This window comes from Salmo salar, chromosome 25 (genome assembly GCF_965601325.2).
Source record: "Salmo salar chromosome 25, fSalSal1, whole genome shotgun sequence".
NCBI classification, from domain to species: Eukaryota; Metazoa; Chordata; class Actinopteri; order Salmoniformes; family Salmonidae; genus Salmo; species Salmo salar.
In genome coordinates this window covers 32,773,357-32,798,219 of record NC_138315.1, presented here as the reverse complement: position 1 = coordinate 32,798,219, position 24,863 = coordinate 32,773,357, and the positions used below count along the sequence as shown (strand labels likewise).

The 24,863-nt window shown below is 44.2% G+C and overlaps 1 protein-coding gene across 2 annotated transcripts in view; it reads left to right on the top strand.

Annotated features, from left to right (window-relative positions):
• The window catches only part of man1a2 (mannosidase, alpha, class 1A, member 2), a 127,509-nt gene that overhangs the window by 24,201 nt on the left and 78,445 nt on the right, over positions 1-24,863 (top strand). For both annotated transcript variants that reach the window (XM_014174073.3, XM_014174072.3), the window contains one exon: positions 21,574-21,670. In XM_014174073.3, the coding sequence (XP_014029548.1) occupies positions 21,574-21,670 (97 nt within the window). The remainder of the gene's footprint in view (positions 1-21,573; positions 21,671-24,863) is intronic.

Sequence of the window (24,863 nt, the reverse complement as noted above, 5' to 3'; positions counted from 1 at the left end):
TGTTTAATCCCTTTCTGAACATTTACTGCGGCACAGGGCCAGCCCATTCACTCTAAACCTGCCTTTGTCTTCCAACCTGCCTTTTGTTCCCACATAATTATCATTCAAAGTATGCTGCCATAAACTCCCAAATGAGGAGCGCTAATAGCTATACGGTGGCCACCTGATTGCTTTGTGACTGTGAGCACAAGTCATATCTCTATAGAACATGGGCCGACTGTCATCAACGATAATGTTTTAATCACGAGGATGGCTATTTGTGTCGCGCTGTTGTAAAATGTTGTACTTTTTTTTACTTGCATGTTTTGCAGTCACGCCTTGTTTAACTTGTTTAATAGAATGAAAATGAGGCACACCATCTGTCCAACCAATAACATCACTGAATACTGTACGTCCCTGCTCTGTGTTTACTTGGTAGTGTAGCGAGCCACTAGCCAGGTCAGTGCCCTGTGATCACCGACAACCTATAGGGAGGACGTCAACAACCTCTCCCTCATTGTGAGCAAGACGAGGGAGCTGATCGTGGACTACAGGAAAAGGCGGGCCGAACAGGCCCCCATTAACATCGACTGGGCTGTAGTGGTGTGGGTTGAGAGTTTCATTTTCCTTGGTGTCCTAATCACCAACGAACTAACGTGGTCCAAACACACCAAGACAGTCGTGAAGAGTGCACAACAACTCCTTTTCCCCCTCAGGATACTGAAAAGATTTGGCATGGGTCCCCAGATCCTCAAAATGTTCTACAGCTGCACCATCGAGAGCATCCTGACTGGTTGCATCACCGCCTGGTATGGCAACTGCTCGGCATCTGACCGTAAGGCGCTACCAAAGGTAGTGCGTACTGCCCAGTACATCACTGGGGCCAAGCTTCCTGCCATCCAGGACCTATATAATAGGCGGTGTCAGAGGAAAGCCCATAAAATTGTCAGAGACTCCAGTCCCCCAAGTCATAGTCTGTTTTCTCTTCTACCGTACGGCAAACGGCACCGGAACGCCAAGTCTAGGACCAAAAGGCTCCTCAACAGCTTCTTGCCCCCAAGCTGAACAATTAATAAAATGTCCACCGGATTATTTATTTCATGTATAAGTTATCTCGACTAACCTGTACCCCCGCATATTGACCCTGTATTTAGCCTCGTTATTGTTATTTTATTCTGTTACTTTTTATAATTTTAAACTTATTTTATTGGGTAAATATTTTCTTAACTCTTGAACTGCACTGTTGGTTAAGTAAGCATTTCAGTTAGGTCTACACCTGTTGTATTCGGCGCATGTGACACTTTGATTTTTGATCTGTGGAGACACAGGGATCACTTATGGGTTCATGTAACTACTCCTCAAAGTAGGGCGGCGATCATGCTAATGTCATGTCACTTGGCTACTGCAAAATTCTGGTAAAGTACGCAAAATTCCCTGGTTTTCCAGAAATTCTATTTGAATGATTCCTGGATTTCCTGCTTAGTCCTCGTAATTCCAGGGATCTTCCAACCAGGATTTCTGGAGAACTGGGACTTTTCCAAAAGTCAACAGATTTTTTTTTCAACCCTATGTCACTCAGCCTGTCCCGAGAAATAGAACCCTCTTCAAAGTTCAGGTTCCCACCAAATACCAAATCACCACCACCATATTCATATTTCCTATAGGGACCAGAGCTGACATGCAGCCGTTATGCTTTTGTCATGAGGAAGATTAAGGGGAGGAAAAAGACGGTACATTTTTTGGGGTGGGGGGTTATTTGATACTGAGGAAAATGGTGGTCTTTGGTTGGTTTGGATTATAGCATTGTGGTGTTTTTAGAAAAAAAATGGGAGATGACGTGTTGTACTGCATTTATTAGAATTTGTTTGCGTGAATGATTTTGTTACATAAATAATTTCTTGACCATAAATTATTCAATTATCACAGTTGAGTGAGTGGCTATAGTTATCAAATTTCTGCTTGTGTGTTTTAGAGCTCGACCGATTATGGGATTTTTGGATCTATTTTTAGAGTGGAACTATTCACCGATAACTGATATCTGCTGATGATAATTATAATAATAGCTGGAATATAAAAATATATATTTTTTTATTCTTTATGTATTGTGCTTAAAACAGCCTACAAAAATACTCAAAGCAGATTTCTTAAATTTAAGGAAGAAACATTTAATGGATTTGGAAGCTGAGCATTTTTGATAAATGGTTAACTTATTTTTGACAAATGAGGGCATTGCTGTTTTCTTATGGTCATTTGGTTTATTCCAAAAGTAGATCACACCTGTACAGTATGAATGAAACATGATATATGGAAGTGGATAATTAAATGATAACAGTAGGCAAAAACAACATACAGTTTGCAGAATAATTCAAATTATTAGGCAAGCTTTGAATTTGTGAACTAAAAGGTTAGGAGCACCACAAAATGTAGGAGCACCAGAAAGCCTAGATTTTCTAATGGTAAAACTTACTCTAGTGAAAGGACGATAAACTGCACTGATCCCAGCAAAAATAAATTCCTAGACTCTGAAGACTGAGCTGCCTCATGCTAGAAAACAACGACAGGACACATTTTCAATGTATTAATATTTAGCTATGCTTTCATTGTTTGCAGGGCTGTAGCCACTGAAATATGGCAGTTGTCACTTGAAAGGAAAAACATATCACAAAATTTGCTGTTCTGCCTCTAGTGCCAAGCGTTACCTCAGTGAACGGTCCTTGCTATACGGGATCCTTAATGTCCCTACCCCATTGAAGTAAACATTTAAAATGGTTATGTTCAGGTTCGGCTTAGGTAAGGGTTATGGTTAGGGTAGGGGTTAAGTTTAGGATTTATGGAGGTGTCCCAAGGATTCCAGATGGCACTAATCCTCAAGTACTCTCACACAGCTAGTTCGCCGAGCACTTTACATGGAAATGGAGAGGCGTAAAGTGACAACCCATACATCAAAACGTAGCTGCGATGTGCTACTTTTGAACATGCTGTTATTTTTGTCTCTGAAAACATATGAATAACAGGAGTAACCTTCGCAAACAGCAAATATAACACCACATTTTGCAGGTTTCACTAAAATGTTAACGTTACCACAGAGTTGAAAGTGCTTAACACCCGACCATGGCACTTCATGTAACAGTCCATGGACAGTGCACATTTTATTGAGCGGTCAAGCTTCTATATACTCTGCACTCATAGAAACAGCACCATAGTAACAGTTCAGTAGTTAACTCTCCTCTCTGACTAGTGTAACTGCGTTGGGTGATCGTGTCCAGTCTTGCTGTAGCATGCCAAGGCAAGATGCGCTAGGGCCATGTAAAGAGCGCCCTCTTCATCACAAATATTATCTCTCCTTTTCAGTGGATTAAACGGTGATACAGATACTTCCATAAACGGCTAATATCGGCCGACTATATCGGTCAGCCGATAAATCGGTCGGGCTCTAGTGTTATTCCCCATGGCGCTGGGTACTGGGACTGTAAAAGCCCAGATAAATCAATAGCTTAAGTAGGCCTTTTTTTTTTAAACGGGATCTAAATGCTGCCTGTACAGAGAAGTATGGGCCCATAAAGATAGCACTCAGATGGAGATGTGGAATCAGCGGAGAACTGTTTCCTGAAGCATTCTGCCCTGTTGTGAAAGAACTCCCTGGGTTTACCATCATGCTGTGAATGTTTGGTCAGGATGTGTTGTTTTGAGACTCGTTACGAAGCACTTCCCCGCATCAAACATTGTGGGCGCTGCTTGTTATTTCTCAAAGTTTGTATGAAAGAGAAACTCATCGCTGTATTTGCGTTTCATGATGCTTGAGCTCAGTCAGAACTTGTGGCTAGCATGAGTCCGTTTGACAGCGGTGAGTGATGGCATGTGGGAATGACAGTGGCTGACAGCATATCATCTGTTGCTGAACGACAGTGCTGCAGCGTGTGTCGCGGGGGGATCTTCAAGAGAACTGCACAAAAAAGATCAGGTAAACCGCGAAGCACACGGGCATCTCCCACTCGCGCAGCTGCCAAACTCAGCAGAGACCGCTGCTAAGCGGAGAGCGCACTGAACCGAGAGCACAGTTGCACTTGGCCAAATCAATTCCAGTAATGAAATAATTACACGTTGCGACCCACCATTAACAGGTTGCGACACACACTTTAAGGCTGCTGTAGACCATCTACAGTAAGACTATCCAAATAACGTGTTACCCAACATTCCTATAGATTGAGAGCCATTATTTTGTTAACACTAATACAGTATATGCATTATGTTGATTCCTGCTATGAAAGTATCTGCCTGTTCCGCTGCTGGCTTCCACTCCCTCTAACCACTGTGTGCATAGAGGAGGGAGAGATGCATTCTGAAAAGCACAAGCATGTGACCGTTGATCAAAATGCAACTACTGTTCTAGTTAGAGTAGAGTCACAGCTTTCTGTGAGAATGTAATGTATTTGTCACCTCTTAATATTGAGTTCATGGCACCAATTGTGTATTACGGTTTTGATGCACCTGTGGAGCATGCCTTTTGCAGTGAATAGGCCACATTGATGGGGGAAGGGGCCACAAAAAAAAGTTGAACTTATCATGAGGGGCCACAGTGGCTCATTTTGTCATGAAGATTTGCGTACCCATATCCATAATCACACATGCAGTCAGAGCTGGCCATAGCCAATTGGGGGCCCTAAATTAAATTGAGGATTTTAGTCCCCCTCAGCGAAGTGTGTGTGTGTGTTAGGTTCTAATTTTCAGAGTAAAAACTCAACGGACATTTATATATTACTTCCAATTTAGGCACTCCTCCTCCTCTCCAATCCTTACATCTGTTATGGTCCGACAGGAAGATGAAGTGATAGGATAATAAACCATTGTTTCTCACTTTTTGGGATTTGACCTGACCTCAACCCTCTTGAGGCCTAATCCAAAGACCTCCACCTGTCTCCCCTAAGACATTCCAAAGCCATCTGGCTCCTACAGATAACCATTAACTTCTGATGTAAAAACCAGTCTCTTTCACTCCTTATATACTATAATTCTGAGCCTAACAATGTTCCAAGTTTAACCCAGAATCAATCTAATCAATCTATCTACACATGCCATGGAACATAGAGAAATGTTGGATTTTTAAATTAAGTTTGCTGCAATTCTACACATTTTGCGTTGAAAATTTGGAAATTGTATAACTCATTTAATTACATTTTACACATTGGGGATATAAGGACCATTTGTGGTTTACAGTGGGGGGGAAAAGTATTTGATCCCCTGCCGATTTTGTACGTTTGCCCATTGATAAAGAAAGGATCAGCCTATAATTTTAATGGTAGGTTTATTTGAAATATCCAGAAAAAAGGCATGTCAAAAATGTTATAAATTGATTTGCATTTTAATGAGGGAAATAAGTATTTGACACCATCTCAATCAGAAAGATTTCTGGCTCCCAGGTGTCTTTTATACAGGTAACGAGCTGAGATTAGGAGCACACTCTTAAAGGGAGTGCTCCTAACCGCAGCTTGTTACCTGTAAAAAAAGACACCTGTCCACAGAAGCAATCAATCAATCAGATTCCAAACTCTCCACCATGGCCAAGACCAAAGAGCTCTCCAAGGATGTCAGGGACAAGATTGTAGACCTACACAAGGCTGGAATGGGCTACAAGACCATCGCCAAGCAGCTTGGTGAGAAGGTGACAACATTTGGTGCGATTATTCGCAAATGGAAGAAACACAAAAGAACTGTCAATATCCCTCGGCCTGGGGCTCCATGCAAGATCTCACCTCGTGGGGTTGCAGTGAGGAATCAGCCCAGAACTACACAGGAGGATATTGTCAATGATCTCAAGGCAGCTGGGACCATAGTCACCAAGAAAACAATTGGTAACACACTACGCCGTGAAGGACTGAAATCCTGCAGTGCCCGCAAGGTCCCCCTGCCCAAGAATACATATACATGCCCGTCTGAAGTTTGCCAATGAACATCTGAATGATTCAGAGGACAACTGGGTGAAAGTGTTGTGGTCAGATGAGACCAAAATGGAGCTCTTTGGCATCAACTCAACTCGCCGTGTTTGGAGGAGGAGGAATGCTGCCTATGACCCCAAGAACATCATCTCCACCGTCAAACATGGAGGTGGAAACATTATGCTTTGGGGGTGTTTTTCTGCTTAGGGGACAGGACAACTTCACTGCATCAAAGGGACGATGGACGGGGCCCATGTACCGTCAAATATTGGGTGAGAACCTCCTTCCCTCAGCCAGGGCATTGAAAATGAGTGTTTCAAGAAGAAGCACATTAAGGTCCTGGAGTGGCCTAGACAGTCTCCAGACCTTAATCCCATAGAAAATCTGTGGAGGGAGCTGAAGGTTAGAGTGGCCAAACGTCAGCCTCGAAACCTTAATGACTTGGAGAAGATCTGCAAAGAGGAGTGGGACAAAATCCCTCCTGAGATGTGTGCAAACCTGGTGGCCAACTACAAGAAACGTCTGACCTCTGTGATTGCCAACAAGGGTTTTGCCACCAAGTACTAAGTCATGTTTTGCAGAGGGGTCAAAAACGTATTTCCCTCATTAAAATGCAAATCAATTTATAACATTTTTGACGTGTTTTTCTGGATTTTTTGTTGTTGTTGTTCTGTCTCTCACTGTTCAAATAAACGTACCATTAAAATTATAGACTGATAATTTCTTTGTCAGTGGGCAAACGTACAAAATCAGCAGGGGATCAAATACTTTTTTCCCTCACTGTATATGCATATCCTAGCTTCTGGGCCTGAGTAGCAGGCAGTTTACTTGGGGCATGCTTTTTGTCCGGATGTGAAAATACTGCCCCCTAGCCCAAAGAGGTTAAAGAAAAATCTTTGTCGTTGTATTTATCTAGCAAAATAGTTACATTTAATGCATTATGACTTTTTGCGTGTGTCCATGAATATCACACGTCTCCTCTAGGGCATCGTAAAGCTCTCTCGCTCTCTGAAGTCTGCTTCCAGCATGGCCATCTGCCATACACTCATTCTAACGACACTTATTTCTCATAGGGTTTACATCCAAAGCTTTAGTCTAGTTCAACTGATATGTATCTGTTTTTAAGGATTAACCTTTCTCGTCACCATTTGATACTATTTGTGAAACTGCAAAATAAGCATCTATAGAGTAAATGAGAAAATAAGATCCATTGGCCGCAGCACTATGCTATAATCCCCTTTCCACATCTAACACGACTCATCTCAGAGAGCCAATCTAGGTTTCTGCTCTGTGTGATACACACTGTCGAAAGCTATGCCCATCCTATACAGCCCTATATCCCCGGAAGAGAAACACTACCCGGTGACCAGAATCCATGATTCATGAGAATTTAGACCTCAATATATTATGTATAGATGTCGTGGATCTATATTTCAACAGTATCCTCTCTGCTAGAACACACCTCTGAATATGTATGAGTTGGTAAGTAGGGCTGGCATGGTTACTGTATAATCATGTAACTGACAGTTATAGATGACTACCATCAAACTTTTTATTTAAACTTTTTTTTTTTTTATAACAATACCTTTTTGGGGGGAACGAACAGCTGACTGAAGGTGGGCCGGCCGGGCATTCGTGCAATTGAGTCCGATTCTGCTGTAACATGGACTGTACAACATGATTAAACTTTGTTCCTGGTCTTTTTTCGTATTCAAACAGTTATTACGGTGGCAGTGGTCCCTTGACCGTCACTGCCCTATCGGTAAGTGTGGATGTGTTTGGCAACATGATTCCATAACTGTTTTGCTGTCGTTTAGCACTTCTCTTACATGGAAAGATGGTGAAAAGACATGTCTGTATTTCAGGCAAACCACAGCAGCTAAATGCTAAGTATAGGCCTAACGAGTAGCATGGTGATGGGCTGATGAGTGTGTATATAGAAACATGAAGAGGACAAGACAGACCCACGATGCCACTCACCTCAGGACTGTTGCCACAGTAGCTCATATTAGCGTTGTCCTTCCTCGGTGTGCACTGTCGCTGTGACCTTTTCCATCTTTTCCAGCTGTGCATGTAACATTTCACGTAAACCCTGTTTGTTGTCTACATCGAAGTAGCGGCCCTTGTATCTAACATCGAGCATGGTGGCGACCCAGTAGAGGCTCAGACAGAATGCCACGACTCGCTCGTTCACAGCCTCTAGTAGAGTACTTTTCCACGTTAACCCGACTTTCTGTCGGCATTTTTGTTGAGCAGGACTTTCAATGTCATGACAGGGTATCACCTCTGCTGCGAACTTATTTCTGAAGTCAGTTGTTTGAATGGAACTGTGAGTGTTCATGTTTCAAACATGTTCTCAATGCCACTGAAATGGCAGCAGCGGTATGAGAACCAGCACATTCTTGAGCATGTAATACGGCTTTCCTCAGTAGGAAATCCTCGTGGACCCCCTGTGCTGTCAGACTCCTAATGGTCATGGGGCTGACATCGCTGGTCCAAATGTCAGTCGGGAAGCTAATAGCAGTGATACTCATGGATGTGAGTTTCAACAATACTGTGTAACTCCGGTAGGGCAACATCTGAAAAATGGCGCCTAATTGGTAGTGGTGCTCGACCAGTCGGCGAAAGCCAACATCATCCACGACAGAGAACGGTTGATTGTCAAGGGCAATGAATTCCATTATCTAGGCATGCCTTTGCGTTGTCCCGCTGAAATGTTCCTACTCTTTCAAATGACTGCTCGACTTGATGACTGCTCGAGCCGCTATATTTTTCATGGCATCATTACGTCATCTACCTACGTTATATAGGTATTCACATCAGCTCTGACATTGGTTTTGCGCATCGGCGTTAAACAAGACATCGGGCCGATGCCAATGTTGGTATTTTTAGATAATATCGGACAATTCCGATGCTTACCGTTTTATATTGTGCATCCATAGTTTGAACAGATTAAACAGAAGCAGGGAAAATAATTGATCCTTCCTGAATTAGCAGGAGAGCAAGGAGAGGGGTAGAAAGGGAGAGGTTTTGTCTTCCATGTCGTGATCCTTCTGCCTGCATGTGTCGAGGGATTTGACTGCTTCACTATTGTTTTTCTAATTCTAACTGTGATACTGAGCCGTGTGTGTTTGAGAAGAGGCAGGAGGCTGAACGCAAGAGAGCACCTTGGTTTCACATATGTTTACTGGTTTATTTCTGCTGCCCCATAAAATGTAATGTTCTCCCCGTTGTATAGTATTTCTACTTCCCTGACCCGGGCAATCTCGTCATTATGATGTAATATTCCATTTTAGTATCCTTTCAACTCAAACAATCAGCTGTACTTGGGAATGGATTGTGATGTCCATACCCTCTCTGTGTATGCATGCCTTTTGAAACTCTCAATGACAGGAGAACTCTCCAGTTCTGTGATTTGAACTATAGTCTTGTCAGGGAGCGTCTGTAAACGGACAGCCTGTGATCCATGGTCCCCTCACCCTTCCGTTAGGGACCGTCTTAGCAGGCAGGGCGAGGAGAGTGGAGTGTCTTTGTTCAGTGTTGGCACGGCTCTCTGGGATCGATAGAGGTCGGGGGTGGGGTGTTTTGGCCTGGGATACTGGGAGCCCTGGGGGGAGAGGACTGGGAAGCACAGGGACCAGTTCAGTGCCATGATCATCATGGCTGAGCATATGCCCAGTATAGGGAGTGAGAAAGAAGGGGCGAGGGAGGGGGCATAGTGGTGCACACGGAAGTACTCAAGGTCAGAGCGACTGGGAGAGAGAGGCAGAATACCAGTTAATATTATCCCAAAGAACAGTCACAGCAAGGTCAGGAGAATGTGCCAGAGGGAATGGGCCCAGTGAGTTTTCATTTGAAGGCAAAAGCTTCTCAACAAAGTGGTGACTCTCTAATATTGTACTACTACCCAAACGTGTTCACCTGACTGCCCTGTTTACTGGCTGTGATTGCTATTCTGACAAGGGTGTAATTCCTGAACCCACCACTTGTTGTGCTTCCACATTCATTCATTGTGACTGGGTCTGAAACCACGAGTGTTCTAGGTGGCTAGATCGGTGTGAGAGCACCATATGTTACAATGGAGAAGCAGCTGTATTATCTTCTTATTTGTTAGGACCCAATGCTAAGAGCTGTTTAAGGGGCCTATCTGAGCTACTTTACTGTCTCCTTTTAAAATCAATTTGTCACCCTGGGTGTCATGAATGTATTTACAGTGGAGTGCAGATCTGTCACATTTTCACTGCCCTTGTGTATCTTGTGAAGGGCTGTCCTTTAGAGCAGATAGGATCCTTTCCAGGGGGGAGAATGGATGGAGGTTTTTAAATCAATCAGGGTGACTCGGTTATCCAGGGCAGCACATTCATAACTCCAGACGCAGCTTCCCAAACCTCCAAAGCACTGCAGCTCCCCTCGCCTCTCAAGCTAAGCTGATTTTTAAACAATGGCAGCAGCCTAGAAGAAATGGTCCTGCTCCCTCAGCAGCACCGTGACTCCCATGGATTTATGAATATTTGGCAGCAGGTGTGACTTACAGGGCATGGTGCGGTGGTGGGGGGTAGCTTCTGCTGTATGAATCACCCGGTGGTGATGGTTGAGGGCAGGCTGTGTCCTGACAGACCCGGGCGGGATGCGGGACATAGGTGCCTGGTAGGCCAGAGTTTGGCTGTCATTGTGAAGGTCAGAGCAGAGCTCCTAATGGGCAATGTTTCCCAGAACGGGAGAGAGAGCACTGGCCAGCCGCACTGCGGACCTCTCAGTTTATAGGCTGTCCACCCACGTCCCTGTCCTCCTCCCCTGGCCTGAGTTATGCAGGAACAGGAAATAGTCCAGTAAACAACCGCTTCTGGTCTAACCTGTGGGTGGGGGTGCAACTCAGATTGTTAGACATCATTCAACTGGATCAAGGTAGGTCCTGTTCCGTCACACTGAGTCATACCCCCATCACCCTATCTATACCTGCTCTTGTCTTTTTCTGTTTCCGTCTGTCTTGCTCTTGCAATCCCCCCTCATTCTATCCCTCTTCCTTTCTTTCTCTGCTTTATCTGCTTGGATACTCTTTCTGTAGTGCTCTTTTTGCGTGCTTCTCTCTTTCGGTCTCCCTCATCTCTCCCTTCCCTCTTTCTGTGCTTTGCGCCAGTCCTGGCCTTGCTTCTCCAAGAAGTGGTCCACTCTAAAAGGATGTCACCCTCAACATTCTCTGCAATGTTGCGCTGTGGAAAAGGGATCAGCCGGGGAAATAATGTCTTCATGCAACGCGCCCAAGAGCTCAGCCCACAACAGGTAAAACATCAGATATTTAGAAAAAAATCATATTACCAGAGTTCTCCGACTTGAAATGACAAGGTGACGTGTCCTTTAAGGCACAGATGATGAAATCCACCTTTCCTTCCACATCAGTGTGTACATGTATCAGAACTGGTTGTGAATCTGTCAGACATTCTCTAGAAATCTTAATAGTAAAATCTGCTGTTTTCATCAGCTCCAAGAGCTGGATAGATATACACTTCTCAGTGATGATGGACGGACAGAGAGGGTGGAGTCCGTTCCAAGCCAAGGTCGAAGGTGGCATAGAAGATGGCGTGATTAATACGTCTTCAGAGGTGATATCTGCACCGCTCCATATTAATCGACAAACTGCACTGATACAATATCAAGCCAAATCCTCTCTGGGCAGAGGGAGATGAGCTTATATTAACCTCCTCCTTGGTACTAAAGGCAGACGTTGGTCCACACCATGATAGATAGTGGGTAGAAATGACTACGTAATTATCCTGGTGTGGATATGAACATTGTCAACATAAGCAATGTCAGTGCAAGACAAAGACCACATAACCTCTGCTAGACAGACCAAGATAATGATGGTTATTAAATGGATGCTTTTATCCGTTGTGTCTTAGCCTGTGTTAACTATGTCCAGTATACACCGAGTGTACCAAACATTAGGATCACCTTCCTAATATTGAATTGCACCCCGTTTTGCCCTCAGAACAGCCTCAATTTGTCCGGGCATGGACTCCAAGGTGTCGAAAGCGGTCCACAGGGATGCTGGCCCATGTTGACGCAATACTTCCCACAGTTTTGTCAAGTTGGCTGGCTGTCCTTTGGGTGGTGGACCATTCTTGATACACACAGGAAACTGTTGAGTGAAAACCCCAGCAGCGTTGCAGTTCTTGACACTCTCAAACCTGTGCGTGTGGCACCTACTACCATACCCCGTTCAAAGGCACTTAAATATTTTGTCTTGCCCATTCACCCTCTGAATGGCACACATACACAATCCATGTCTCAAGGCTTAAAAATCTTTCTTTAAACCCTGTGCGGACATCCAGCGAAAAATCATATCGCCATTAGCATAACAAAATTTAATAATAAAAAAAAATTAAAAAATTCAAATTATATTTTATAGATACACCTCTCCTGAATCGAACCACGTTGTCCGATTTTCAAAAAGACTTTACAGCAAAAGCAAAACATTAGATTATGTTAGAGGAGTATATCGTAAAAGTAGCCACATAGCCATTTTCAGACCAACCACATGCATCACAAATAACCAAAAAACAGCTAAATGCAGCACTAACCTTTGACAATCTTCATCAGATGACACACCTAGGACATCATGTTACACAATACATGCATTCTTTTGTTCGATAAAGTTCATATTTATATATAAAAACAGCATTTTACATCGGTGCGTAACGTTGACTAACTATTTTCCCACAAATGCATCCGATGAAACAGAGCTACAATTTACTAAATTACTAATCGAAAACATTTTTAAAATGTAATATTGTCATTCTAAGATTTATAGATGAATATCTCTTGAAAGCACCTGTAATGCCAGATTTAAAATTAACTTTACTGGGTAATCATACTTTGCGATGAAAGGGGATGCGATACTCTGAAAAATAGGCTAACGTTACAGGTCAGCGCCATCTTGGAACAATCGCATATCACATCTAGTCTTGTATACTATTGTCAATAATCCCTTACCTTTGGTTGTCTTCATCAGAAAGCACTTCCAGGAATCCCAGGTCCACAACATTGTGTTTTCGTTCGAAAAAAATACTCCTTTATGTTCCAAGAGCTTGTTCTTGTTAGCGCGTCTGAAGGCTGCTCCAAAACTTCCGTCGGCCACGGGACAGCCATTTCGAGAAAATGCATTTTTTTGCCATTTAGGTTCGTTCAAACATGTCAAATGTTGTATAACATAAATCTTCAGGGCGTTTTTCAACAAGAGAGCCAATAAGATTCGAGGGGGACGATTGCATTGTGTTTCCGCGAAAGGGGAGGGTACCAGGGCCGTCGGCGTCATAATGGTGATAGCCCTCTCCGTGTGACCACGTTCCACAGCGTCTCATTCATTCAGTTTTAACAGTAGGAGACTCAAACCACTTTGTAAAGACTGGGGACATCTAGTGGAAGCAATAGGAAGTGCTCAATGAACCATAGCTCACGGTGTGATTAATAGGCAACGTGATGAAGTTGAGTTCGCAATTCAGAATTCCACTTCCTGTTTCGATCTGTCTCGGGGTTTTGACTGCCATATGAGTTCTGTTATACTCAGACACCATTCAAACAGTTTTAGAAAATTTAGGGTGTTTTCTATCCACAGGTATTAATTATATGCATATCCTAGCTTCTGAGTTTGAGTAGGGGCCGTGGGCCTACCCGCGCCCCCCCGGGGAACGCCAAGAGGTTAACCTGTCTCCTCCCCCTCATCTACACTGATTGAAGTGAATTTAACAAGTGACATCAATAAGGGATCATAGCTTTCACCTGGTCAGGCAACGTCATGGAAAGGGCAAGTGTTCCTAATGTTTTGTACACTTAGTGTATGTGGCCTTTGTGTGAATCAAACCCACAAAGTTGGTGTTGAAAGTTACCATTTTTAAAACCAACATAGCCAGAACCACAAGGTTGGTTATACAGTTTGTGTGCTTGTCTTCATAATCTCTGTGGCGCGTGGGTTTCAGTTAACAGACACTGAGCACCCCACCGCAAGCTGTCATTTATTTCCCTATGCTCCCCTCACCAAGCCCAGAGTTAGGCAGGCGGGATGGCTGCTAACCGAGAAGCAGAACGCCTCCAACAGTCACTGGGAATAAAAGCCAAGAGTAGAGAAGTCCAATGGAGCACAAAATGAACATCAGGAGGATAAGGCAGGCACTGACAGAGGGAGACTGAGGGATCTCAATGTGGTCTGTTTAGCTACTAGACTGTTGGAGGGTGGCACTACCCAGGATAGCTTTTATAGTGTGATGGTGGGAGAGATATGGGATGGGGCTAGATAGAAGTTGAATGTTTGAAGAAATTCTAATGTAAAAGGGCAGAGTTTGATTTTTAATTTTCAATGCCACACATGAGGACGCCAGCGCGATTGATGCCGCTTCACACGCCAACTGAAGCTTGATTTGTTTTTTTGTTTATTAGACGCTTGTTTTATTAGCAGTTTTTCTAAGTTGAAATTGCCAGCAAGCTGAAAAACGTAATGTGTCGAAATATACATGTAAGATTCCATTGCTGATCACCTGCTAATTTCCTACCTGGCGTTCTCTCCACCTCGCTCCACTGTCTACCTGGATCCATCTCTGATGCCTAATTCCCAGGCTGAGCTCTGCTGAGACCGCAATAAATCAACTTGGCATTGGGCCTGGACACTACAGCTATCGAGCTAGCTATGTGGATTACAATTATATCGGCACTTGTGTACCTGTGGACGAGTTTATCCTCTCCCCACTCCGTGCCAATATCTTTCTCTACTCTGCTGCCATGGCTCTGCCTTATACGCTCCCTGAGCGCTGCAAACTTCACAGCCTCTGCAGCGCAGTTTATGCACAAATACAGGACTCTGGCTTCTGCGCCCCTCGACAAAGTCATAAATCTGTCTCGCACTGCCATCAGAATGGAATTCCCTCAGTCTGGTCTAACCGATCTAAAGCCTCCACTCGCCGTCGAGGGGCAAATCTGTCAAACCTGCGCTCTTTCCCTTGCTGTGATAATACTGCTCCCGCTCCTCCTCAGTGTTTCAAAGCCGCACTGTTCAACACCCAATCTCCAATAAAACATTAATTGTCAATTACTTTATTTGTGAAAACAGCTTGGACTTCCTATGTTTAACTGAGACATGGCACAGGGAAGGAGGAAAAAAGCCTGTTAAACAAAGCTGCTCCCCGGGGCTACACGTACATTGATCAGGCACGTACAGATGGCCGCAGGGGAGGAGCAGCCTGAAAATTACTCTACTTCCTCTTTCTGATTTACACGTCGTTGGGCATTGCCCACCACAGCCTCAGTATCCTAGTCATGTATTACACCCTGACAATATATCCTTCATTAATTCATGACTTTTCTGAACTGTTTACTTCACTTTGCCAGTTTCTACCCAAGATGTTGATTTTAACATCTGTGTTGATAACCCACAGTGGCCCCTTGTTGTCTACTTTTGTAACCTCCTGGACTGCCTGAATTTAGAACAACATGTTGATGTTTCTTCCCACCCACAACCATGCCCATGCATTAGATCTTGTCATCACATACAAGCTTGCCATCTCTGACCTCACTGTGCTTTAAATGGGGTGTTACAGAACACAAAACTGTGAAATGGCCTTGTCCATCCCAAATCCTCCCCCCAGAATGGAAAAACATCCGGTCCATCAACAAGGAAGTCATCCCCTGGAGTCCGTTAGAGGTTGACACGAGTGAAAATTCATTCCTGTCTTGTCCTGTTTTTTTTTTCTGTATTGTGCTGATCCCGCAACAGTTCTATAACCCCGTAACTTTTCTTTCTCTTCCTGATAATCATTCCCCTCCCGTGCTCATTTTTGCGTGTAGAAATATGTAGGCTTATTGTGTTTAAGAACTATTGAAATGTATTTCAGTAATGCAATTTGCGACTGTGGTAGTCTTCCCTATTTTAGTTAAATGCACAGTGTAGGCCTAAATCACTCTGGATAAGAGCATATTCTAAATGACCTAAATGTACAGTGCATCCAAAGTATTCAGACCCCTTGACTTTTGCCACATTTTGTAACGTAACAGCCTTATTTAAACATTTATTTATAAAAAAAGACTTCCTTGTGTGTAGGTTAGACCTACACACAATACCCCATAATGACAAAGCAAAAACAGGTTTTAGACATTTTTGCAAATGTAGTTCAAATAAAATACGGAAATCACATTTATGTAAGTATTCAGACCCTTTACTCAGTACTTTATTGAAACACCTTTGGCAATGATTACAGCCTCGAGTCTTCTTGGGTATGACGCTATAAGCTTGGCACGTGTATTTGAGGAGTTTCTCCCATTCTTCTCTTCACATCCTCACAAGTTTTGCCAGGTTGGATGGGGAGCGTCGCTGCACAGCTATTTTCAGGCCTCTTGAGATGTTCAAGTCCGGGCTCTGGCTTGGCCACTCAAGGACATTCAGAGACTTGTCCTGAAGCCACTCCTGCTCTGTCTTGGCTGTGTGCTTAGGGTCGTTGTCCTGTTGGAAGGTGAACCTTCGCCCCAGGTCCTGAGTGGCTTCCGTCTGGCCACTCTAGCATAAAGGCCTGATTTGGTGGAGTATTGCAAAGATGGTTGTCCTTCTGGAAGGTTCTCCCATCTCCACAGAGGCACACATGTGTGCGGGCGGGTGTGTGTGTGTGTGGGTTGGTGTGTGGGTAGTCCTGTGTGTGCGCGGGCGTGTAGTCGTGCGTGTGTGCAGTTGCGGGTACTCCTCGGTGTGTAGTCACGCGCGTCTGTCCTGGAGGACTCTTTGGCTTGGGTGCCAGGGGTCTTTATCTGACACTGCCTGGTATAGAGGATCTGGTTGGCAGGGAGCTCGGCCCCAGTGATGTACTGGACCGTCCGCACTATCCTCTGTAACGCCTTGCAGTCGGATGCCAAGCAGTCATACCAAGTGGTGGTGATGCTCGTGAAGATGCTCTCAGTGGTGCAGCTGTAGAACTTTTTGAGGATCAGAGGGGCCCATGCCAAAATTTTTCAGCCTCCTGAGGGGGAAGAGGCGTTGTCGTGTCTTCACGACTGTTGGGTGTGTGTACACCATGTTAATTCTTTATTGACATGGACACCGAGGAACTTTAAGCTCTCGACCCGCTCCGCTACAGCCAGTCAGACTCCTCGCAGTCCAAAAGACACGCCTAAAAGCAATGGGTGCCCAAGCATTCTGCTGTCTCGGCTCCCGGCTCTGGAACGAGCTCCCTCCCCACCTCCGCATGCCCCAGACCACTAGAAATTATACTTAGGGTATAAATATCAAGTGTCTCACGTTGTGTACTTTGAGAGAGTATCAAGTCTCTTAACGCAGCGATGTCCCTTCCCCACTAGTGCTAGACTGACATGAGGAACCACTGAGTCCAGGCTGCATCCCCACTTATGCTGGACAGAAGTGAACACAATAGAATAATGCCACACGGCATGTAGAAATTTTGAAATTGCTCATTACTGTTCCCAAAACAATGAAGTACAGGCTAGAACACTACAATGCAAGAAGATACTGTTGGAGGCTAACCTTCCTTGCTAGCGTACAGCAGAAGTCAACATCAATTCACTACCCTAGTACCTTGTTTTTGATAATATGCAAACCATAACGCAAAATATTGCTGAGTACAAAGCTGCTTTGTCACCAAAAACTGTTCATTCACTTCATCTCCCCCACCTCACGTCTATCCCAGTCAAGATCATCTTTGCTCAATCCTCGAACCGACTTTGTGTGCATGACGTCAGTGGTCTTAAATAGACAGCGCACACTTTTATAAAACTTGACATTGCTTAATCTTTGCAAATGTTGTTGACCTTCACAATAAAATAAGTCCCAAATGGAAGTTAAGCAGATAGCTTATTTCATGAGGCTAGAGATGAAAAACTAATAACTCACTGCATGCACACAACTATTGAATATGCATTCACCTGTATTTTTTTTACCAGGTAAGTTGACTGAGAACACATTCTTGTTTACAGCAACGACCTGGGGAATAGTATGAATGAGCCAATTGTAAGCTGGGGATGATTAGGTTACCGTGATGGTATGAGGGCCAGATTGGGAATTTAGCCAGGACACAGGGTTAACACCCCTACGATAAGTGCAATGGAATCTTTAATGACCTCAGAGAGTCAGGACACCCGTTTAACATCCCATCTGAAAGACTGCACCCTACACAGGGCAGTGTTCCCAATCACAGCCCTAGGGCATTGGGATGTTTTTTAGACCCGAGGAAAGAGTGCCTCCTATTGGCCCTCCAACACCACTTCCAGCAGCATCTGGTCTCCCATCCAGGGACTGACCAGGACCAACCCTGCTTAGCTTCAGAAGCAAGCCAGCAGTGGGATGCAGGGTGGTATGCTGCTGGTATTGTGAATAGGCCTTGATTTTACCCAGTTTATCAATAGAGATTTACAGTTCAAATAAATAAGTTATGTATACTAAATATAAACGCAACATCCAACAATTTCAAAGATTTTGCTGAGTTACTGTTCATATAAGGAAATCAGTCAATTGAAATAAATGAGGCCCTAACCTATGGATTTCACATGACTAGGCAGGGGCACAGCCATGGGTGGGATTGGTATGGGCACAGGCCCACCGAATTGGGAGCCAGGCCCACAAAAGGGCTTTATTACAGACAGATACTCCTCAGCACAGATTCACAGGTGAAGAAGCCGGATGTGGAGGTCCTGGGCTGGCACAGTTACACGTGGTCTGATGTTGTGAGACAGGTTGGACATACTGCCAAATTCTCTGGCAACAGCTCTGGTGGACATTCCTGTAGTCAACATGCCAATTGCATGCTCCCTCAACTTGCCATCTGTGGCATTGTGTTCTGACACAAGTGCACATTTTAAAGTGGCCTTATATTGTCCCCAGCACAAGGTGCTCCTGTGTAATGATCCTGCTCTCTAATCAGCTTCTTGATATGCCACACCTGTCAGGATTATCATGACAAAGGATAAAGTGCTCGCTAACAGTGATGCAAACAAATTTGTGCACAAAATGAGAGAAATAATATTTTTGTGTGTATGGAATATTTCTGGGATCTTTTATTTCAGCTCATGAAACATGGGACCAGCACTTTACATGTTACGTTTATATTTTTGTTCAGTCTAGTTAGATTTGTTAAAAAAATTGTCAAATTGATTGTCTAATTGATTCAATTAATGCATACATTCAAAAATGTCAAAAGAACTCAAAAGATCTGTCTGGATGAAGTGCCATTATGGGTCTTTGGCTATGATGGATTCTGGGTACTAACTTCTCAACTTGGGATAGGGTTAATTATCAGGTATCCTATTGAAATATTGAGTGCCTAGGTTTAGAGGGTCTACACCAGAAGTTAATGGTTATCTGTAGGAGAAAGGTATATGGTGTGTGCAATTAAGCTTGGAATGTACTGCATTGATAACGGGAGGGAGCCATGGATTAGTGATGAAGGGGGTCGAGGTCAGGTCACTTTAAGGGAGAAAAAAGTTTATGGCCGTATCACATAGTGTCCTGCCTAGCAGTAAAGATACAATGTTTGTTCAGATGTGTAGGTGGAGACAGCATAGGAGAAAGGCTTAAATATCAGTGCTTGTGTGAACAATGTCTTTGTCTAATGCAGCTGTATTGACCCTCTGGGAAGAATAAACTTGGTTGAGTTTTTACTCTGAAAATTAGAACCTAACAACTAATACGCCCTTTTTTGCCCTGTTATCAATTTGGTATCAAGTATCGTGATTCTAAACCTGGTGTGGGTATCGAATTCATAATTCTGGTATCATGACACCACTAGTTAGTAGAAGAGAAGAATCCGCGAATACAAGTTAATTTATTGTGTTATTGTTTAAGCCTGATGAGACATAGTTATAGTTTAAACCTTGTCATACTTAACACAGCTGGGAGCATAGCTAGCACTGTATTATTGCAGAGTGCAGAATCTCCCTCTGTTTGCTGATGAGCATTATTCCTCTCGCTCATGTTGTGATTTGTGAATCCCTCAGTACTCCCATGGTCTCCGTGAAGAAGCTGAGGCATAGCTAAGCTGGTGAAGAATGTGGACGTGTGAGAGCTGAAACCAGACAGAAACGGAGCCAACCAAAACCCTGTCAAATATAAATACTTGCCATGCCACATAAGTTAACGCATTACTCTCCTGTCCTGCATCCTAAATGGCACCCTTTACGGTGCACTACTTTTGACCTGGGCTCATAGGGTCCACTATATAGGGAATAGGGAGCCATATCTGTAGGTCTTCAGTGAACCTGACATTCAGTATGTGCTTTGGGAGGTAACCTAACCTGTAGGCGCAACGTCTGTCAGAACGTACCATACATTCACACATGAAGAGAGAATTTTTCATTGGCTATTGGATTTTCGATCCGACTCCGTACTACAGAAGTGACGACAGTCAATTAATGACTGGGATTTTAGGCTTTGAAGCGAGTGTCATGATCATGAAATGTCTCAGTGTAGAATTTGAATATTCTGTTTTTGTAAGTCCAAAATTCCTCAACAGATGGGCCAATCATCATTTGATAAACCGGCCAATTGGATGTCTACCTGGTCATCGGGTTAAGTGGCTTTGTCCTGGTGTGTAAATGTGATTTATAATCTCCTGCGTGTGGAGACGGCGTGCGTCATGGAACGCCACCAAGCCAAGAACACAACATTCCCGGTTTTGTTGGCTTTGCTCCCTCCCTCGCCCTAGTCTTGCTGTGAGGAGAGGAGAGCTGGCTATGGCTCGTACAGGAGGAAAAGCTGTCCTGGTTTTTAGACTGCTGCCATGACCAGGTGACGAAATGCTCTCCTCTGGGATAGCTGATCCCATCAGACTAGGGTGATGATTAATAAAACAAAGGGAAATTGGAAGTAGTGAGAATGCAGTAGAGCTTTGGGAAAGCGTGACTCTCTCTGCCAGTCAGTAGTGTTGTATTCACAGTTTCCCTTGGATGTGCATCTCTCGTCAGCATCACTGTCTCCCATGTCAAAACTTGTCTCACGATTCTGTCTCTTTCTCTCTCTTATCATGCTCGCCCTCTTTATTCTCTGTTTATTCTCAGTCCAGCTCTTACGGCTCCTCTTTAAAGGTCATGTTAAGAATAAAACAGTGTTTTTATCCACCAAGTCTAGTCAGTGCCTCCAGACAGCCAAGGGAAACAAAGCTTAGAGAGAGACGGAGCCCCACGGCTACAATTTAACAATGTCTGAAGAGGAGTTACACGGCCCGCATAAACACACATGCACACACAGTGTCGTGTCCTGTCCACCCAGCCTTGTGGTGAGGGACCTAGCAACTGAGTGACAGAACAACAGACAGGGTTAAGGCCACACCAGGGGCTGGGGCTCGGGGCTGGCGCTCGGGGGGGGGGGGGGGGTGTACTGGCTGAAGGGGCACAGGGATGTCTCTCTTAGTAGCATCATTGCCCAGAACAAAGGGCTAGGTATTGTGCCGCCCTTTCTCCTGGCGAGGCTGCAATGGTGGTGAAAAAAAGCTAAAGAATTGTGTGTGTGCATGCTAATCTCTGTTTTTTGTTCTATCATGAGTCATTTATTTGACTGTGATAAGCCTGTTGGAATGGTCTCTTCAACTGCTGGTATTAACTCCACTCCATAGTTCAAGATGGGTTACTGTTTTTGTGTACCAGATGTTTTGTCTAAACCAGGCTGCTCGTGTGTGTGTTGTAGATGATGAAGCATGCGTGGGACAGCTACAGACAGTACGGATGGGGACACAACGAGCTGAAACCTCTCGCCAAGAAAGGACATTCTACCAATATCTTTGGTAAGTGCCATGTCGCTATTCACTACTACACGTACAGTACACACACACATTCACATTTCCTGTCCTTATACTCTGGTGTTTGGATGCATCATCCATGACCAGTGGATCCCACCAAACCCAGTTTCTGCCTGGGTTGTTGCTGCTGTTACTGTTCAGCTCTGCAGCTGCCTACTGCGGTAAAGCAGATCAGACAACTGCGGCTCATTTGTTTGCGTGTGTACTGTGTATGTATGTGTGAGCGTGTTCTGTGTGGAAAGTTTTAATATTCAGTGGATCAAATTGTTTATAAGCTCTTGTGGTATTTGATGAGCTGCTGTTTAATAGTAGATGAGCTGCAGTACTGTGGTCTGTCTCCTGGTTCTCTGAATTCCTAAATTCCTGTGAAATTCCTTCTATGCTCGCTTTGAGGCAAGCAACAGTGAACCATGCATGAGAGAACCAGCTGTTCCAGACGACTGTGATCTCGCTCTCCATAGCCGATGTGAGTAAGGTCTTTAAACAGGGTAACAAGACCGCAGGGACAGGTGGCAAAGGGGGAATACCTAGTCAGTTGTACAACTGAAATGTGCCTTCCGTGTTTAAACCAACCCCTCTGAATCATTGATGACCATGACGAACACTCAAAGCATGCGCTGACCAGCAGGCAGTTGTCTTCACTGACATTTTCAACCTCTCCCTGACCCAGTCTGTAATACCTACATATTTCAAGCAGACCACCATATTCCCTGTGACAAAGAACAACAAGGTAACCTGTCTAAATGACTATCTCCCCATAGCACTCACATCTGTAGCCATGAAATGCTTTGAAAGACTGGTCATGGCTCACATCAACACCATCGTAGACATCCTGGACTCACTCCAATTCGTATACCGCCCCAACAGATCCACAGATGATGCAACCTCTATTGCACTCCACAATGCCCTCTCCCACCTGAACAAGAGGAACACCTATGTGAGAATGCTGTTCATTGGCTATACCTCAGCGTTCAACACCATAGTGCCCTCAAAGCTCATCACTAAGCTAAGGATCCTGGGACTAAACACCTTCCTCTGCAACTGGATCCTGATGGGACACCCCCAGGTGGTGAGGGTAGGCAACACATCCGCTATGCTGACCCTTAACACGGGGGTCTCTCAGGGGTGTGTGTTTATTCCCCTCTTGTATTCCCTGTTCACTCACGACTCCAATGCCATCATTACGTTTGCTGATGACACACGGGTTGAGAGCTTAAAGCTCCTCTGTGTCCACATCACTAAGAGATTATCATGATCCACACACACCAACACAGTCGTTAAGAAAGCACGGCAACGCCTCTACTCCTCAGGAGGCTGAAAAGATTTGGCATGTGCCCTCAGATCCTCAAATGTCTATAGCTGCACCATTGAGAGCATCTTGACTGGCAGCATCACCACTTGGTATGGCAACTGCTTGGCATCCGACCGCAAGGTGCTACAGAGGGTAGTGTGTACAGCCCAGTACATCACTGGAGTTGAGCTCTCTGCCATCCAGGACCTCTACAGTATGCGGTGTCAGAGGAAGGCCCAAAAAATGCTCACTCCAGCCACCCAAGTCAGACTGTTTGCTCATCTGCCGCAAGGCAAGTGGTACCGATGCACCAAGTCTGGAGCCAATAGGACCCTGAACAGCTTCTATCCCCCAAGCCATGAGACTGCTAAATAGTTAGTCTGGGTAATTATGGGTTAAAGACCCTGAACAGTCATTCTGAAAACAACTTTTTCTCTCATGGCTAACTACCAGCAAGTTTGAGAAGACCGGCTGAGTCGCCTGGACTGACAGCTCTTTGGAACGCCTATGTTAAGCAACTTGGATGCAGTGCTGCAGTAAAATCTCAATGAAATTGGGTGATTCACAAAGAAACTCAAACAACATTGTAATTGCATCAGTGATATTAATTCATTTTTATACATCTCCCGTTTGGCATGTCTCTTCTCATGCAGTTCAATGCAGCACTGACGGATGTTGACTTGACAACTGCGTCAGATTTCTATGCCCCCCGCCTTTGTTCCATGCTAGCTGAGGACCTAGCTAGACAAGTATTTTTGCCATAGATTAATTAGGTAAACTTGTAATTATATTTGCTGACACCCTACGGTAAAATCTTGGCACCAGTAGAGTAGCTATAAACCACTGCCCTCTGCAAATACACCTTCTCCGATGTTGGTAACAAGGCGGTACTTATTTAAATTAGGTAAGAGAATATGTTACCATTGGTGTATTAATCCCCTAGAGTCGATTCTAACTAACATAATACAAAAGTCTGTCATAAAAAAAAAAAAAATAACCCATCAGTTTAAGCCAGAGAGCTGTTTTTTGCATTGGATGTGTCTCAATCCACCGCTGTCGCACCTAAGATTCTCTGGTCTGATGAAACAAAGATTGAACTCTTTGGCCTGCATCCCAACTGTCACGTCTGGAGGAAACCTGGCACCATCCCTACGGTGAAAGCATGGTGGCAGGATCATGCTGTGGGGTTGTTTTTCAGTGGCAGGGACTGGGAGACTAGTTTCGATCGAGGTAAAGATGAACGAAGAAAAGTACAGATATCCTTGATGAAAACCTGCTCAGGACCTCAGACTGCTCAGGACCTCAGACTGGGGGCGAAGGTTCACCTTGAACCCGATCAAACATCTCTGGAGTGACCTAAAAATAGCTGTGCAGCAACTCTCCCCATCCATCCTGACAGAGCTGGAGCGGATCTGCCGAGAAGAATGGGACAAACTACAGGTGTGCCAGATTGTAGCATCATATCCAAGCAGACTCTAGGTTGTAATCGCTGCCAAAAGTGCTTCCCGAGTGCTCCCAAGTGGAGCAGCGGTCTAAGGCACTGCATCTCAGTGCAGGAGGCAGCACTACAGTCCCTGGTTCGATTCCAGGCTGTATCACATCGGCCGTGATTGGGAGTCCCATAGGGCGGTGCACAATTGTAAATAAGAATTTGTTCTTAACTGACCTGCCTAGTTAAATAAAGGTTATATTTAACTTTTTTGTTAAGTACTGAGTAAAGGGTCTGAATACTTAAGTAAAATATATTTTATTTATATTTTTTATAAATTACAAAAATTGTAAGCCTGTTTTTGCTTTGTCATTATGGGGTATTGTGTGTAGATTGATTTTAGAATAAGGATGCAACGTAACAAAATGTGGAAAAAGTCAAGGGGTCTTAATATTTTC